At 42.4% G+C, this 15,382-nt stretch overlaps 2 protein-coding genes across 2 annotated transcripts in view; one reads left to right on the forward strand and one right to left on the reverse strand.

Annotated features, from left to right (window-relative positions):
- Positions 1-3,156, reverse strand: part of LOC134181804 (uncharacterized) — a 10,958-nt gene extending 7,802 nt beyond the window's left edge. The window contains exons 1-5 of the mRNA XM_062649072.1: positions 3,102-3,156; positions 1,796-1,966; positions 1,228-1,296; positions 441-505; positions 323-365 (exon numbers count right to left, since the gene is read on the reverse strand). Of these exons, the coding sequence (XP_062505056.1) occupies positions 323-365; positions 441-505; positions 1,228-1,296; positions 1,796-1,966; positions 3,102-3,156 (403 nt within the window). The remainder of the gene's footprint in view (positions 1-322; positions 366-440; positions 506-1,227; positions 1,297-1,795; positions 1,967-3,101) is intronic.
- A 6,681-nt stretch (positions 3,157-9,837) lies between these two features.
- LOC134182650 (uncharacterized) lies at positions 9,838-11,610 on the forward strand. The gene is made up of 7 exons (XM_062650083.1): positions 9,838-10,058; positions 10,133-10,170; positions 10,240-10,562; positions 10,634-10,777; positions 10,837-11,004; positions 11,070-11,259; positions 11,314-11,610. Exons 3-6 carry the CDS (start codon positions 10,529-10,531, stop codon positions 11,084-11,086), a joined length of 363 nt encoding a protein of 120 aa, XP_062506067.1. The 5' UTR covers positions 9,838-10,058; positions 10,133-10,170; positions 10,240-10,528; the 3' UTR covers positions 11,087-11,259; positions 11,314-11,610.
- Positions 11,611-15,382: the final 3,772 nt, after the last annotated feature.

Genomic DNA, 15,382 nt, shown 5'->3' on the forward strand with positions numbered 1-15,382 from the left:
AATAGTCTAAACATTTCAACAAGTCATCACTGTAGTATGTCATATCACAAAACCTGGTTAGTGCAGTCTTAATTAAGCCTTGGTGTGTGCCCATGCACATACTCAGCAAAGATTGTGGTAGTTAGTTTTGTTGTTGTTGTTGTTGTCATTGTAATTGTTGTTCTGTGTGTGTACACGTGTGTGTGTGTGTGTGTGTGTGTGTGTGTGTGTGTGTGTGTGTGTGTGTGTGTGTGTGTGCAGGTGTGTATGTGCATGTAGGTTGTGTTAAAACTATGTTAAACATAATTCAATTTTTAGATAAAGCACAGGCAAACATACTTACCATCTCTGTAATTCACATCTGCACTAGCCTGCAGATCCTGACCCTGAAAAGTAAAAGGCTCACAATGACATATATGCATTAACTGCTGCGACAATGAGTCTGTTTGGCCACATCCTGCCTGATTGTGAGTAGAAGCAGCCGGGTCATCCCAATCAGCAGTATGCCCATCTTGCACAGATGTATCTAAATACATACAACAGATAACAAAACACACCAGCTGACATATAAATCATACTAAAAAAATTACGCATTAGTAGGCACTTAATTGCCTAGACTTCCAATATCATAAAAATGTCTAACATCCACAATGGCATCCTACACTATAATACGCCAACCCCCACTTCCATCTGTCTGGATGGATGTCTGTAACGTGCTGATTGACATGCCGCCGGTCTTGGATCGTCGTGAAACGCGGCGGACAGGTGGAGTTCGGCCATCCAAGACGAATGGTCAAATCGGATTTTGCCTAGACTGCCTCCAACGACCAGAAACGAGACTTTGGCGGCCTGAAATGAGATGCGCTGGAGTTTGTTTGTTCAACTAATTAACCACATACTTGCCAAATAAGTGTAAACGTGCAAGATAGATTGCTACCGCCCATAGGGCGGCGTGGCCGGGGTAGGACTAAATATAAAAATTGTCATTGGAAAACAATTAAGATTAGATGGTTGTTCATGCAAATAAAGAAGAACACCCCAACTACAACACGTACCAAAGACATGCAACTACGCTCAACACCTGGTATTCAAAATCAAGACAAAGAAGAACACACTGTTACCATAATAAGTCTAAGTCTTGGTCTATAAGATCCCTAGCTATTCTATTTGCCTAACATATTTCATACTTGCATGTAGTAGTTGCATGTAGGTGTACTTGATCGATTATAAGAAGAAATATTAAATTACCTCTGGTGACACCATCTGCTTGGGATTCAGATCCATCATAAGCTGAATCAAATGATTTGTTTGGATCATCTAAATTTGGCACACCAACATGTAGACTCACACAAAAGAACACTCCAATTACAAAAGTAATATTTTATATCTTTATCGTTACCACAAACTGTTGTCCTTGTGGAATTTCTGCAATGGTTTGCATCACCAGTTGGTAATAAATAGTCTAAACATTTCAACAAGTCATCACTGTAGTATGTCATATCACAAAACCTGGTTAGTGCAGTCTTAATCAAGCCTTGGTGTGTGCCCATACTCAGCAAAGATTGTGGTAGTTAGTATTGTTGTTGTTGTTGTTGTTGTTGTAATTGTTGTTCTGTGTGTGTGTGTGTGTGCACATGTGTGCACGTGTGTGTGTGTGTGTGTGTGTGTGTGTGTGTGTGTGTGTGCGTGTGTGTGTGTGTGTGTGTGTGTGTGTGTGTGTGTGTGTGCAGGTGTGTATGTGCATGTAGGTTGTGTTAAAATTATGTTAAACATAATTCAATTTTTAGATAAAGCACAGGCAAACAAACATACTTACCATCTCTGTAATTCACAACTGCACTAGCCTGCAGATCCTGACCCTGAAAAGCAAAAGGCTCGCATATATGCATTAACTGCTGAGACAATGAATCTGTTTGGCCACATCCTGCCTGATTGTGAGTAGAAGCAGCCAGGACATCAGCAGTATGCCCATCTTGCACAGATGTATCTAAATACATACAACAGATAACAGAACACCAGCTGATATATAAAATCATACTAAATTTTTTACGCATTAGTAGGCGCTTAAGTTAATTGCCCAGAGTTCCAATATCATAAAAATGTATAATACCCACAATGGCATCCTAGACTATAACACACCAACCCCCACTTCCATCTGTCTGGATGGATGTCTGTAATGCGCCGATTGACACGACGCCAGTCTCGGATCGTCGTGAAACGCGGCAGACGGGTGGAGTTCGGCCACCCAAGACGAATGGTCAAGTCGGATTTTGCCTAGACTGCCTCCGACGACCAGAAACGAGACTTTGGCGGACTGAAATGAGATGTGCTGGAGTTTGTTTGTTCAATTAATTAACCACATACTTGCCAAATAAGTGTAAACCTGCCAGATAGATGTGGGCGGGGTAGGACTATAGTAAACAATAATTCGTTCTTGTGGTGCAAAGAACTTGACGAAATTGAAAACACTTGCTGAAGAAATGGGCTAAAATTTCTTGAAACAGGTGTCGAAAGCTTAGAGAAGAACACAGAAATCCTTGACTGATGTAAGCAGTGAAGTTACCAAATACTAATAATTAGTCCCCCAGCCCACTAGCGAAAACACGCTTCCTTCTAGAGTTTCGTTGCACTCATCAGTACGAATAAGGTTTGACTGTTTGTAGCGCTGTAGAATAATATTAGATAGCGAATGATGTGTAAAAAGTAGAGATCAAAGCGTCCCAACTGAGAAAACAAGGCATTTTTTGCGCTCGCGACAGGTCTTCTCTAAAACAAAACTTACGTTGATTTGATGGCTTCTTTCAAAATACCATTTTCAATAATTTGCTATTTTGTGCTCGTGAATGATATATCATCAGTTAATTAAAAAGCAAGAGAAATACTGTTAGAAACCGATTAGCAGTCTATAGGTCCCGTATGTATTTCCCGTATGCGAGTACCCTAGGAGGCCAAATACTTGCTTGTCTAGCATAGTGACGTACATAATTGACATTCTGATGCATGCTGAATCTTTCTGGTTTTTGCTGCAGCCAAATGCTGACTTGTCCGGATGCTGACAGTTCAGACAACGTACCGACGTAGACGATTGACCTACCCGGATATGGACGTAACGGGATGCTGACCTGGAGCTGGATCTAGCCGGATACTGAAAGCTGAGACGTAGCCGGATGTTGACATGAACTACATTGTAAGCAGATGTGTTGTACTAGCCTAGATTTAGCTGTGTTGCTTACTCTCAATTTGCCCGCTGTACCTATACGACGTCGCAAGCTGTACGGTACCGGCCACTAGACTACTACCCAACACGTCTTCGTTTGATAAAATGTAAGCTACTAGGCGCTACTTTGCTGCAAATGAAATTTACGAATGCTAATCTAATGCTACAAATGTCCGGTCCTCCTTGAAAAAAAGCTTGTATTGGTGCGAGCGAAGCAGATGACCGTCCCCGTACCAGAAGCACTCTTCCCGGTCTCGATTTGACAAAATGTCTGATGTGTCAAACAGAAAAACGAAAACGTAAAGACAGAAGAGAAAGGGAAAAGACGACCCGTTGCCGACGTGATTGTGCTGCAGATACACTTCTCCATGCGGCAAATGTTCGCGACGACAAAAGAGTTTTGCTGGAGATTCAAGGTGCTGATGTACATGCCAAAGATGTAGTGTACCACAATTCGTGCTACAAAGATTATGCATCACTTAGACGTTTGAAATTACTAATGAAAAAGCAGTTGGATGCCGAGACAACGGACAGTCCTCACAAGCAAGCGTTCATGCCTTTGTTCAGTTTATGCTCGACTTTTAAAAATTACCTTGACGAAATTGGTGTGTCAGCCGACTGGTACCGTGCACATGCCCTAACAACCCGTCTAACCAGGCACTTCGGCAACCGATTGTCATTCCACCGCCCGCAGAAACGTAATCAAGCTCAATATGTTTTTAGCAGTGCTGCACCATCGGGTATTCTTCTAAAATGCATTCAGCAAATGAATGCTAGCGCATCTATGAATGTAGACGACTCTGATAACGGTGACGCTCCTCCGGACACGGCAGATGACTATCGCTTCTCCGATGTTATCGCCGACAATACCTCTACGGTTTTTGCTGCAGCAACGATCTTGAGACAAGCAATTTTGGAAATGCCAAAAACGATGCCGTTTCCTCCCAATCCGTGATCTTCACGAAAGCAAATTGTCAAATTCCTACTTCGTTGCACAACTTCTTGAGTTGGTTAATTGAAGAAGACCAATCATCCGACCCTTAATTAATTAATTAAGTCTCCACAAAAAGGTGACGCCGCAATCGGATGCAACTCATAGAAGAATTATTCCTATTGGGCAGGACTTACTAATGTACAGCTGCAGTCGTGGTCGTCTTAAAACTCCAACGCACGTAGCGCTACCACTTGCTATACGAAGCAGCTGACCGGAAGTAGTCAAATTGTGACTGTAATACATAGTGAACTGGTTTGGTCACGGTATTTCGGAAAGTCTGTTGACTGAGTGCGAGACTGCAATGGCAAAACTTTAAATTGATGAACAACGTGACAAAAGAGTATTTATTTCATCAAACATAAAACCAAGAAATTTATAACTTTCTGTTGGGACAACAATGATTTTTGCGAAGAAACTCTGTCTGCCGGTGGTACAACTCATTGCTGGAATGGAATTATAGTGCAGAGAGTAGTTCATGATCAAGAGTCAAGTGAAGAGAGGGAAAAACCGGTCAGTTTTCCAAATAGACATGTCAGAACAATCGCTCTGCCAAATTTTCAGAAGCTGGAATACAATGCAGGAAAACGGAACGAGCCCAGTAATCTATCTAGTAATCAGATATGTAAATATATCATTTGCAAGTTTCACAGCTTATTGTCTTGTGCTTATACATCTCCTAGAAACGAAACCTCTACATGTTTCCTCGCGCTCACCGTGCGCAGCGCGACCTATGTGAATAGAAAAGTACAAGGCCTGAACTAGCCTATTGCTCTTTTCTAAAGTCTTAAAACATAAAATTAAATTTTACAATTCATACTATGCTGTAATAGCTTAGTAAACTGGAGAAAACACGATGTCGCTATGGCAACTACACGGGACTTTACGCTTGTCGGCGGTCGTCTGAAAACAGCACTTGGGACAAGTCTATGATCACGGCAAACAGTTTTCCCAGGTTTCGAACTGTCTGAAGTACAGATAAACAGTCAATGTTATTCGTATTCCAGGATGCAACGAAAGCAATCGCTTTTCGCAAGGGGGCTGGGGGACTTTATCATAAAGGGTTTACATGCATACTTTGCAAACAAGGTTAATTGTCGAAACTTGATTTCATTCTGCTAGAACAACAACCTATATCTAACATTTGTTACTTTTCTAAAAAGGCTAAAGAGTAAGGAATTCCTATAAGCTGCATGGAATCTTAACTAGTCTTTTCTGAACTCCAAAAATATGCATTTTGTAGATTTTACTAAGAGGTTCACTTACTAAAAATGATCACCACTGTAATAAGGTTAGTCATCTCAAACAAAATTTACTGTATATGCATTTTACAATCAATTAATTAAGGGGTCATCCATAATTGTCAATATTTCTCAAGCGCACACAGCATACTTTCTTCTGCATACCCCATTACCCAAAGCGAGCATACATTGTGCTTTCTGCACAGCTTTCTCTCGAGTTAGAGATGAGCTGGCAAAGGCTCATTCTAAAAGGCTTCACAAATGCTGGTTCACTAAGTTAACGTTTTGTGAACAACATGAGGTCTCTTTGACAGGTCTGTCAATACCTCAGAGAACCTACGTCCAACACCATAAATGCTAAGCTCTAAACATGTGTGATGGACAGCTAGCACACATCATAATGCTTCGATATACATGTGAGACAAAAAGATATGATTACTGGTTCTACATGTTTTGGTGTAAATGCAACGTATATCCTGAGATTCCTGACTTCAGTATCATTTACTATCTATCTACTTCTGGACAAAAGGAGATCATCAACATTAATTTTATATCCTGCTCTATAAAAGCATACAGCAACTTTTACTTTCTTCTATAACATAGACTATGCACATTTGATAGCCTCGTCCCCAGACTCTCTCGCGCTAGTCTTGTCCGGTGCCCCTATGACAATTCCAGGCGCGAGAGAGTCTGGGATCATCCCGCCTACTTCCTGCCATATCTCCTTTCTAAATGCTCACCAAGTGTCACCCCCAACGTCATCAACTGTCACCCCGAACGTCATCAAGTGTCCCGTAACTTCAAAATCAGATTAGCGTTAGTCTAATCCAATAAACGTATCACAGTGGATGCTATGACCATTGTTTGGTGTTTGTGGCATATCCAGCACTTGCAGACAACTGAAGCATGTTGAAAAGGTAAGTCTATGGAGTGTTGGCGACGGGTGTCGTGTAGGCTTGTAGCCTGAGATCTACACGTGGCGGATCCGGAGTGATGACCTTCTACGTGGTTCACACGCGGCCATTAGCGTTTGCGCGCAGACTAGACTCTGTAGCAAAAAGCGCGCAATGGCAAGGGGTTGATCTTGACATGAAACTACCGTCTGGAGGGTCAACTTGAAGCTTCCAGGGCTATTCTTTCGCGAAAAGATGTATTTGTTTTCATACTTGAAGGGTAGACGGTAGTTTCATGTCAAGATCAACCCCTTCCCTTGCCATTGCGCGCTTTTTGCTACAGAGTCTAGTCTGTGCACAAACGCTAATGGCCTCGTGTGAACTACGTAGAAGGTCATCACTCCGGATCCGCCACTTGTAGATCTCAGACTACAAGTCTACACGAAACCCGTCACCAATACTCCATAGTCTTACCTTTTCAACATGCTTCAGTTGTCTGCAAGTGCTGGATATGCCACAAACACCAAACAATGGTCATAGCATCCACTGTGATACGTTTATTGAATTAGACTAACGCTAATCTGATTTTGAAGTTACGGGACACTTGATGACGTTCGGGGTGACAGTTGATGACGTTGGGGGGGGTGACACTTAGTGAGCATTTAGAAAGGAGATATGGCAGGAAGTAGGCGGGATGATCCCAGACTCTCTCGCGCCTGAAATTGTCATACGGGCACCGGACAAGACTAGCGCGAGAGAGTCTGGGGACGCGGCTACACATTTGAGAAAATGTCAACAATTATGGATGACCCTAAATGCTTATTAATCTACACATGCATTTATTACCTTCTCTGCTAATACTGAGATGGCCAAAGAGTTCCGTGAGATTCTCCATTTCAGACACCATGTCACCTAACTTCAACAACAAACAGTATTAGTTACCGGCTAGATTCGGAGTATTCGACTAGAACTCGGAGTATTCGACTGGTCTAGCTATACGTACACCTCTATCAAATATTGGAAATTTAAGAACCCACAATACTCAGAATACTCAGGCATTAGCAACAGCTAAAGACGAATTGAACGTACAACAGGCTATGCGCAACGTCCACGGTTGGGCGTCACCAGCGGCAGGTGGCGAAAAACAACACTGTTTAGTAAAACATGTAAACTGCTAATAGGACGCCGTTCACCAAACTTTCCTGACAGCTAAAATTGCCGCTGCACGACTAGTTAGCAGATAGCGTCAGTCGATAATGTAGGCTAGCTATCATGTAAACTAGAATTCCTCGTTCATTCAGAGCAACTAACGCACGAATTCCCAATATGCATGCGTGTCCTGGTGATAAGTGTTTTCACACAAGTTGTTGCAAGCACTTCCGTCTTAAACGATCGCAACAGTGACGTCAGCCGAAAGTAAATGCTGATGACAACTAGGCTACTTGATAGACCGCTACTTGCTTTCGAGAAGACTACAAAATAACACTACATCATGGCTTACCTACTCTCTGTTCGCGTTGACTTTGCGCTTTGAAAATCTGTAATAACTTCTGTGCAATAGAGCGGATAGCTTCGACCAGAGACTAACGTGCGCTAATGCCACGCCTATAGTTTGAAGTAGCGAATTTTACTTATTGTAGAAACTTTCTAATATGTTGCTGCTTCTAGATATTGTCTAGACAATGGAACGTGTCATCTTGTTCAACAAAATCGCCTGAGGAAGTGTTTCGTACATACTTACTTTGTCAGCTAGAATTGTTCCGTTTCTTTGTGGTTGCAGGTGCTAGCTCTTCTATTGTTCACATGAGAAAGGAATGACCATTGTTGATCGTACGTGGGCCATCAACCTACGATTTACCTGTCCTTATTTTCGCGTAGCGATCGAAATCGCTCTACGTGTACACAAGAGCGCACGTGCCTGCTTGCGTCTGGTTGTTTTGCATTGAGTTCAGCGTATTCGAAACGTACACGCGACAAGACATCGCCTACTGGTAGCACTCCTTAGAGTGATTTAAAAAAATCACGTGAATCCGCGGTAGAGGAAAAAGACCAGAGAAGGCATACAAGTGCAGCGTCGATTTGCTGGGAAGGCCATGTTTCGAGAATGGACGAAAGGTGAAGAAAGGTTTCTCGTTATGTACGTGTCTTTACACTGTTTGGAGCTGGATTCAGCATGGCCCAAGTACTATAGTGGTAACTGTAAGTGGGAAGAAGCATCTAGATTTCTCTATGACAATTCGAATGGTGACTTTAACCGAACAGGTATGTCAAATACCGAATAGACAATATAATGACTGTTCTGGTTGCATGAGCACAACACAGTAGTCACTGTTTATCGTTTTTCTAGCATCGTCTTGTCGTTTTCGTGTTATTGGCCGTCTTGCTAAGAGATTTGCTACTGTCACTGATGCAGAGATCCATTATGGTATTGACCTTGAGGGCGTAGATGCAGAAGACCAATCTGTGCTAGCTGTTGCCTCTCCAATCCTGAAATCAAAGAGACCCAAAGATGACAAGACAAAGACAAGTGTTCACAGTAATGTAGAATTCCAGCCATCCACAACAACAACAACTGCCAGTACCCAGACTGAATGTTTTCAGTCACAGGTAGCTGATTTTCTGAAGTCTCAACCATTGAGGTTCTAGGTTTGAAGCAGGTAATCTTTAGGCTTTTCTACTATGTAATTTCTAATATGTGCTAGATTGAAGTGCTTGGAAGTCTGTTTGCTTTCGTTGCTGCTCAAAGCCAAGTGGAAGGTGTTGACGATGCCTTTATTGAACTTTCATTAAAAGCAATGAAAAATTTAGAGGAGGATGGCCGGAGCAACATTATATATGGCTTGACACGTTGTTGTTCCCTTCCTGACACTTCTGGCCATCCCACCAGACTGCCTCTCAACAGAATGCCAACAGGATACATTGAACATCAGATAAATTTTTCAATGCCAGTCATTACAGCAATGTGATTTTATGTGTTCTTGTCTTACCCAGTACTTGATCTACATATGCTTTGTTCTTTTATTTTAGGTTCCAAAATGCCCCCGTGATTATGAGGACTGGTTGGGCACCATGTATGCTGAATTTGGTATGAAATGGCACTGTTTGCACTATGGCCCTGCCTGGCAGCATGATGAACACTCTGGATTGAAAAGCACCATGATCCCGGGAAATGTAAGCTGAAATCCATAGCAATTAATTATTCAATGTAGGCAGTGTCTTAGTTTGACAATGCTTTTGTTCCTGCAAATTGTGCATGACAATGATTGGTAGCCTTGCATCTCTTAGTAGTAGTATTTTGTAGGCTAAGATAAACAATGCTTCTTTGTCATTGTCTACAGTGAGAACTCATGTAGTCAATACTGGAATTTTCAAAACTACAGAAATTCAGGTGAGCTAGCCATGTAAGCTGGGTTTCTTCTTGTACAAGTGGAGATTAATTGTCTTGTTCAAACAACAGGGCACAACTTCGGAAAAAGCTTCTGAATGCAATCCAGGTGCTCGATGGTGGATCAAAGCTGATGGATGCGATGTCATTCCTGGTCTCCATGAATCTGTCCGCTTTGAATGGTCTGGAGATGTTGACTTGAATGATGGGACACTGCAAAAAACATACAAGAAGTACAGAGACCGTCTCAAAGACATTTCTAGTATTGGAAAGAGCAGCACTTCACAGACCAGGCTTGTACTTTCTACACTTCAGTCTGAATTGACTGAAGATCTGCAATATTTGCAAAGTGGTAAGTAAAGACAACTTAATTAATTAATTAATTACATAGTACTAATGATAATTTCCTATCAACGCATTTTGCAGCTCTAGAATCCAAAACATCTGAACTGGACAAGCTGAAGGTCAGTCAGCCAACAAAAGTGGTGACTGAGTTAGAGTGGAATGTGAGGGAGTACCAGTTCTTGTTGAAGGAATGCCAGTGGGCAGTTGAAACAGTGGCTGAGGTAGACCTCACCAGTACATCTCTTCAAAGACAAGACAGTCAAAGAACACAATCTAAGCTGGCAGAAATTAGATGTAGAGTAGGGTCTCTTGTTCGAGGGATAGTGAGGAAGCAAAGACAGGCAGCCTCACATGCAATGGTTTTCATGGTCAGCCCTGAAACTAGAAGGAGAAAACCGCATGCTTTGCCTGTTCAGTTGCTACCATATAGTGGACTAAAGGACAGCATGATGAGACATCTTACCAAACAAACTGAAAATGGAAATGAAAAGTCGTAACATAGAAGTTGTTGGTATGAGTAAATAGATCAGTAATTTGTAGGCTGATTTCTTCTGTAACTTTGATTTTTAAATTTGTAATTAGGATTGGTAACTGATGGTGAATTCAACAGCCTAAGAAGTTTAGGATCAACTGGACCAACCAACATTCTTCAAATTAGATCAGACTCTCGTGCTCAAGTATCTCGTCTCAGCTACAACAAGATGCTTCAAATGCTAACATTGAAAGGTTTACTCCTTTTTCATAACTAGTAGACTGATAATGATAACAAAACATAATTTCTGCAGAACTATCTAATCCACCTGAAGCTGTAGTCAGTCATCCAGCTATCACAAGAGAAATCCTGATGCAGTTACAGTCATGGCAGAAATCTGGTCTAACATATTGGGACAGCATTGCAAAACTGAGGACAAAAACGTTTCCACATGGATTCACTCCTCATGCTTGGAATGGAAGTTAGGACTTTTTCTTGCAAGTAAACACAGTATGTACATCCCTTCGTGTCCTTTTCTATACTTAGGTCCTAACACAGCTTAGAAACAAGAAAGGACTGTCTGCGATCCATCATTGCCCAGTTGTTTTATCGTCACAAAATACTGGACCTGGAGAAACAAGGGCAGAACTTCCTCATATTTGCTTACCAGCTTGAGATTGATAAAGTCACAGGGCAGCCATTTCACGAAAGAGAAGACCACAATCATGTGTTAAAGGTAATAACACCAGAATTAATCAATTTTTGTCTACTAAGTTTACGTCTGAAACAGAGGATAGCTAGTCACACAAGTGGTGGTCCAAAAGGTGGAGAGATTGCAAGAAGCAATGGAATCGCCAGAGACATGTCTAACCTACGTGGCGCTTTCAGGGCAAAGGAAGCAAAACGTAGAAGATGCCGAAAGGATCTTTTCTAAGTCTGTTGCCCAGTATCTAAGACAAAGAGGTTACACAAATAAGGCTGTGTATGTGCAAACAGTGTGCAATTGGCATGTTGCTTCTGATGGACGAGGAATATCACAGCTTAAACGATGTAAATACAATTATGAGATGCTTCAATATGTCTTGGATGAATCAATGCCTTGGCATAGACAGAGTTAGTCTCGCGTAGCCAGACCCCCTTCCTCCGCGTCCTCCCCGGCGAAATGGGGTCTGGTGAACGGCCTTTGATGTGCTGTGTGCCGCATAGCCAGAAAGCGGCTATCTAAAGACCGGATTTTGTTTCTTAAACGCTTTACTAAAGACGAGACTTATGGCGTGCTACCAATGCCAAAACAATTGCTGCAGCACTAATACTCAGCACTAATATAATGAGAAAAAACATTGTGTATAATGCATTATGCATAATGCTTTTTATATCAAATGCCTAGTGAATAATGCTGCACGAATACGCAGCACTAGTACGCAGCACTAGTACGCAGCACTAGTACGCAGCACTAGTACGCAGCACTAGTACGCAGCACTAGTACGCAGCACTAGTACGCAGCACTAACATAATGGTCCGAAACGCGAGGCATTATTGCACTAATACGCAGCACTAACATAATGCATTATGATATTGGACCGAACTGCGAGGTCTCCGGGCGCGCAAGAAGGCCTGGTTGCTGATTCGGTGCTGAACCGCATGTACAGTACACTGTTTGAAGATGAGGATCTCAACCTGTTTCCTCGGGTACGTATGCAAGACTGATGTTGTCTACCTTAACTGGACACGTCGCAAGCTCTCTGTACATGTATCACTTTCTCTAGACTTGTAGCTACTGCGCGCATCACCAGGTAGCCGGTCAAGCGAGCTGCTAGACTACGTACCGCTCTAGTAGGCGAGTCCCTCTTCATGTTCTCTGACGAAAACTAGGAATGAGCAGTTGCGTGAAGGCTAGACCACCCGACCTAGTTGACGTGTACGTGCACGTCATGCACTAGTCACCAGCAGAGGGAATTGACTGCATTCTGCTCTCTGCATTGCACGTTCCAAGCACAATCGACTGGCTGCTCCGTCTCTACAACTGCACGAACTAAGTTTCCTAATTTAATGCTGGCTTGGATGGCATATTCAACGCAAATCTACGGATTGGCAGGAGAATTTTTTTCAAGGCAAGTTGCGCAGTTTTTGTTATCAGTTTTTATTAGCTTCAAGGTATTCTAAACTGTACTTAATTAGTAATAATTAATGAAGTGACTGCCTGCCAAGCCAAAGCTTGTTATAGTATATTAGGATGTAGCTTTTAATAAAGATATCAGATCAACAGACTTTCGTAGTGTGTATTTACTTGTAACATTATTTACAGTAATACAGTTCAGTCACAGTTATACCTGACCTACCATGGGTGCAAATTTCATTATAGCTGACCTACCATGGGTGCTAATTTCCTTATAACTAATTTGCCATGGGTGCTAATTTCATCATAACTGACCTACCATGGGTGCTAATTTCAAAGTGGTTTAATTGGCTTGACTGTTCACATGTCCTCTCTTAACTTTGAATATATGCATATTATTTCTCACACATGGAATGGAAATTGGTAGACCGCACATAGACAAAATGGATTTTCTACAATGGGAGGAAAGATGAAAAATTTGAATAGAAAATATTTGCAATAATGGCATTAATTAATAAGCAAAGTACTGCTGGCCTTTTGGCCTCTTTAACTTATAAATGCAACCCCTGATGACACTTCTGAAAGATACTGCTGTGAGTGTGCTCAAGAAGCCTGAATGTTTAAATTAACTTAAATTAAACTAATGAAAAAGCAAACAGATGTGCTCTAAAACAACTATCAAGAACTACAGCAAAACCTCTTAATTTAACACGTTTTCAATTTCCCGCTTACTACTAAGTCAAGTGCCACAGCTGAGTGCAATTAGTTATGTCAGTTAGATTACGCCAAAACCACCGAGGCCAAACTCCAAAGCCATGGTAAAAGTAGTCTGGAACGAATCATAATCCTCATGTACTACTGGGAGATAAAGAGCTGGTATGCACGTCGAAGCCATTGGCATGGTTGCTGTTCTATCGCCGTCTTCTAAATACTGCACTGAAATTAAAGTAGATGGTGGTAGCTGCTGAACAGTTTCGACTGCAGCTGCATACTGCAGGATAGTTGCCATGTTGGAAATTAGTCTATCAAGTTTGATAGTGTAGTATTGCACTTACGGTTTTGGACAACAATTTCTTTGTCGTTACTTAAGAATTGCTGGGAAAATATCTCGGCTCTTGCCTGTGCTTCTGTCGCTGTCCTATTAATATTCAGTATTTCTTGCATTCTAAGAAGGTAGGGTTTATGTCAGAAGAACACCTGAAAGTATGTAGACTAAAAGCTCACTTCTCCAATGTCAAGTGTGTTTCTTGGAACACAAGAAGATACAGCATACATTGTCTTTTGGACTATCTCAGTATGTAGATACGCGTGAGACGAACTCGAAGTGATGGGTACGCGCGAGAAGGGGTCAAATGCGTGAGAGTTGAAATATCTAGATGGGCCTAGGCTAGTGCTTGCTCAATCTCATAATGCTAAAGATACGCAACTGAACTTGTGTGAAGTTTGCATGATGCTAATGCCTCGCAGTTCGGTGCAATATCACAATGCATTATGTGTAAACACGGTGTAGTCTTGTGTGATAATGCCTCGCGTTTCGGACCATTATGTTAGTGCTGCGTACTGCTGATGCCAATATTGGCAGGAAACATGCTGAGAAGTTGGCGAAGTACAGCGACTTGCGAGTTGAGATAAGCATCATGTGGTATTGTCGAACACTGGTGGTTCCGGTAGTCTTGGGAGCTTTGGGCACAGTGCACGCAGGTATTGCACGGTGGCTGGATATTATTCCAGGTCATCACAACCTGCAGCACTTACAGAAAACAGTGCTTCTGGGATCTACTCGGATCCTTCGTAAAGTCATATCTTCTATCTAGACAGCCGTGATGGTCTAAGTACTTCTGAAGCAGGGTTTGCTTCCGGTACTTGTAATAGACTTTACAAACCAGACTGATCTGATTGAGCACGCCAAAAATGACTACACCGAAACATGTACCCTGCTGGGCTCACCTGCCGGGTTGGTGGGCGCCCAGATGGGGGTAAAGACCCCACTTGCCCTTCATGGAGGGGCATAACGACACATAATAAGAAGTCACCGCCGTGACTTATTGGTTGGCGACAATGGCTACCACTCCATGGTTTGGGGGTTCAAACCCCAGTGACGACAGTAAATTATGAAACTTGTCATCTTTCTTTCTCGGTGTTTCTCTAGCTTTATCCATAAGACTATGACTCGTTTCAGTCGTTGCGAAGTTTCTGTGGTCTGGCAAACGGTCCGTAGAAGATGACGTTCAGTGCTTTCCTGGTGGTCATATCCATTAGGCGTGCTGTATCGAGTTCGCGGTCACTGTAATGCCTGCAATCTATATCGAATGGGCTAGTCATTGATCGCCGTGTGGACTGCACAGAAACATGTACCTTGCTGGGCTCACCTGACGGGTTGGTAGACGCCCAGATGGGGGTAAAGACCCCACTTGCCCATTACGGAGAGGCAATAATAAGGTCACATCGTATCTCAAAAAAGATGGGGAACTGGAAGTCTCCTGGTCCAGACAAGGTTTATAGTTTCTGGTCAAGCGTATCACGTGTCTTCACATTGATCTGACTCGTAACTACAACTGCTGGTTCAGAATCCAGACTCTGTACCCTACTGATTGTCTCAAGGAACAACCACTCTGATTCCTAAGAATGACATGACTGACCAGGCCAAAAATTACCGGCCTATTACGTGTCTGTCTGTCTGTCTTCTATAAGACCCTCACCTCAGTCATCAGGCAGAGGATTGCAGGGCATTTGGATCAGAGAA

Source organism: Corticium candelabrum, chromosome 7 (assembly GCF_963422355.1).
Source record: "Corticium candelabrum chromosome 7, ooCorCand1.1, whole genome shotgun sequence".
Taxonomy (NCBI): Eukaryota; Metazoa; Porifera; class Homoscleromorpha; order Homosclerophorida; family Plakinidae; genus Corticium; species Corticium candelabrum.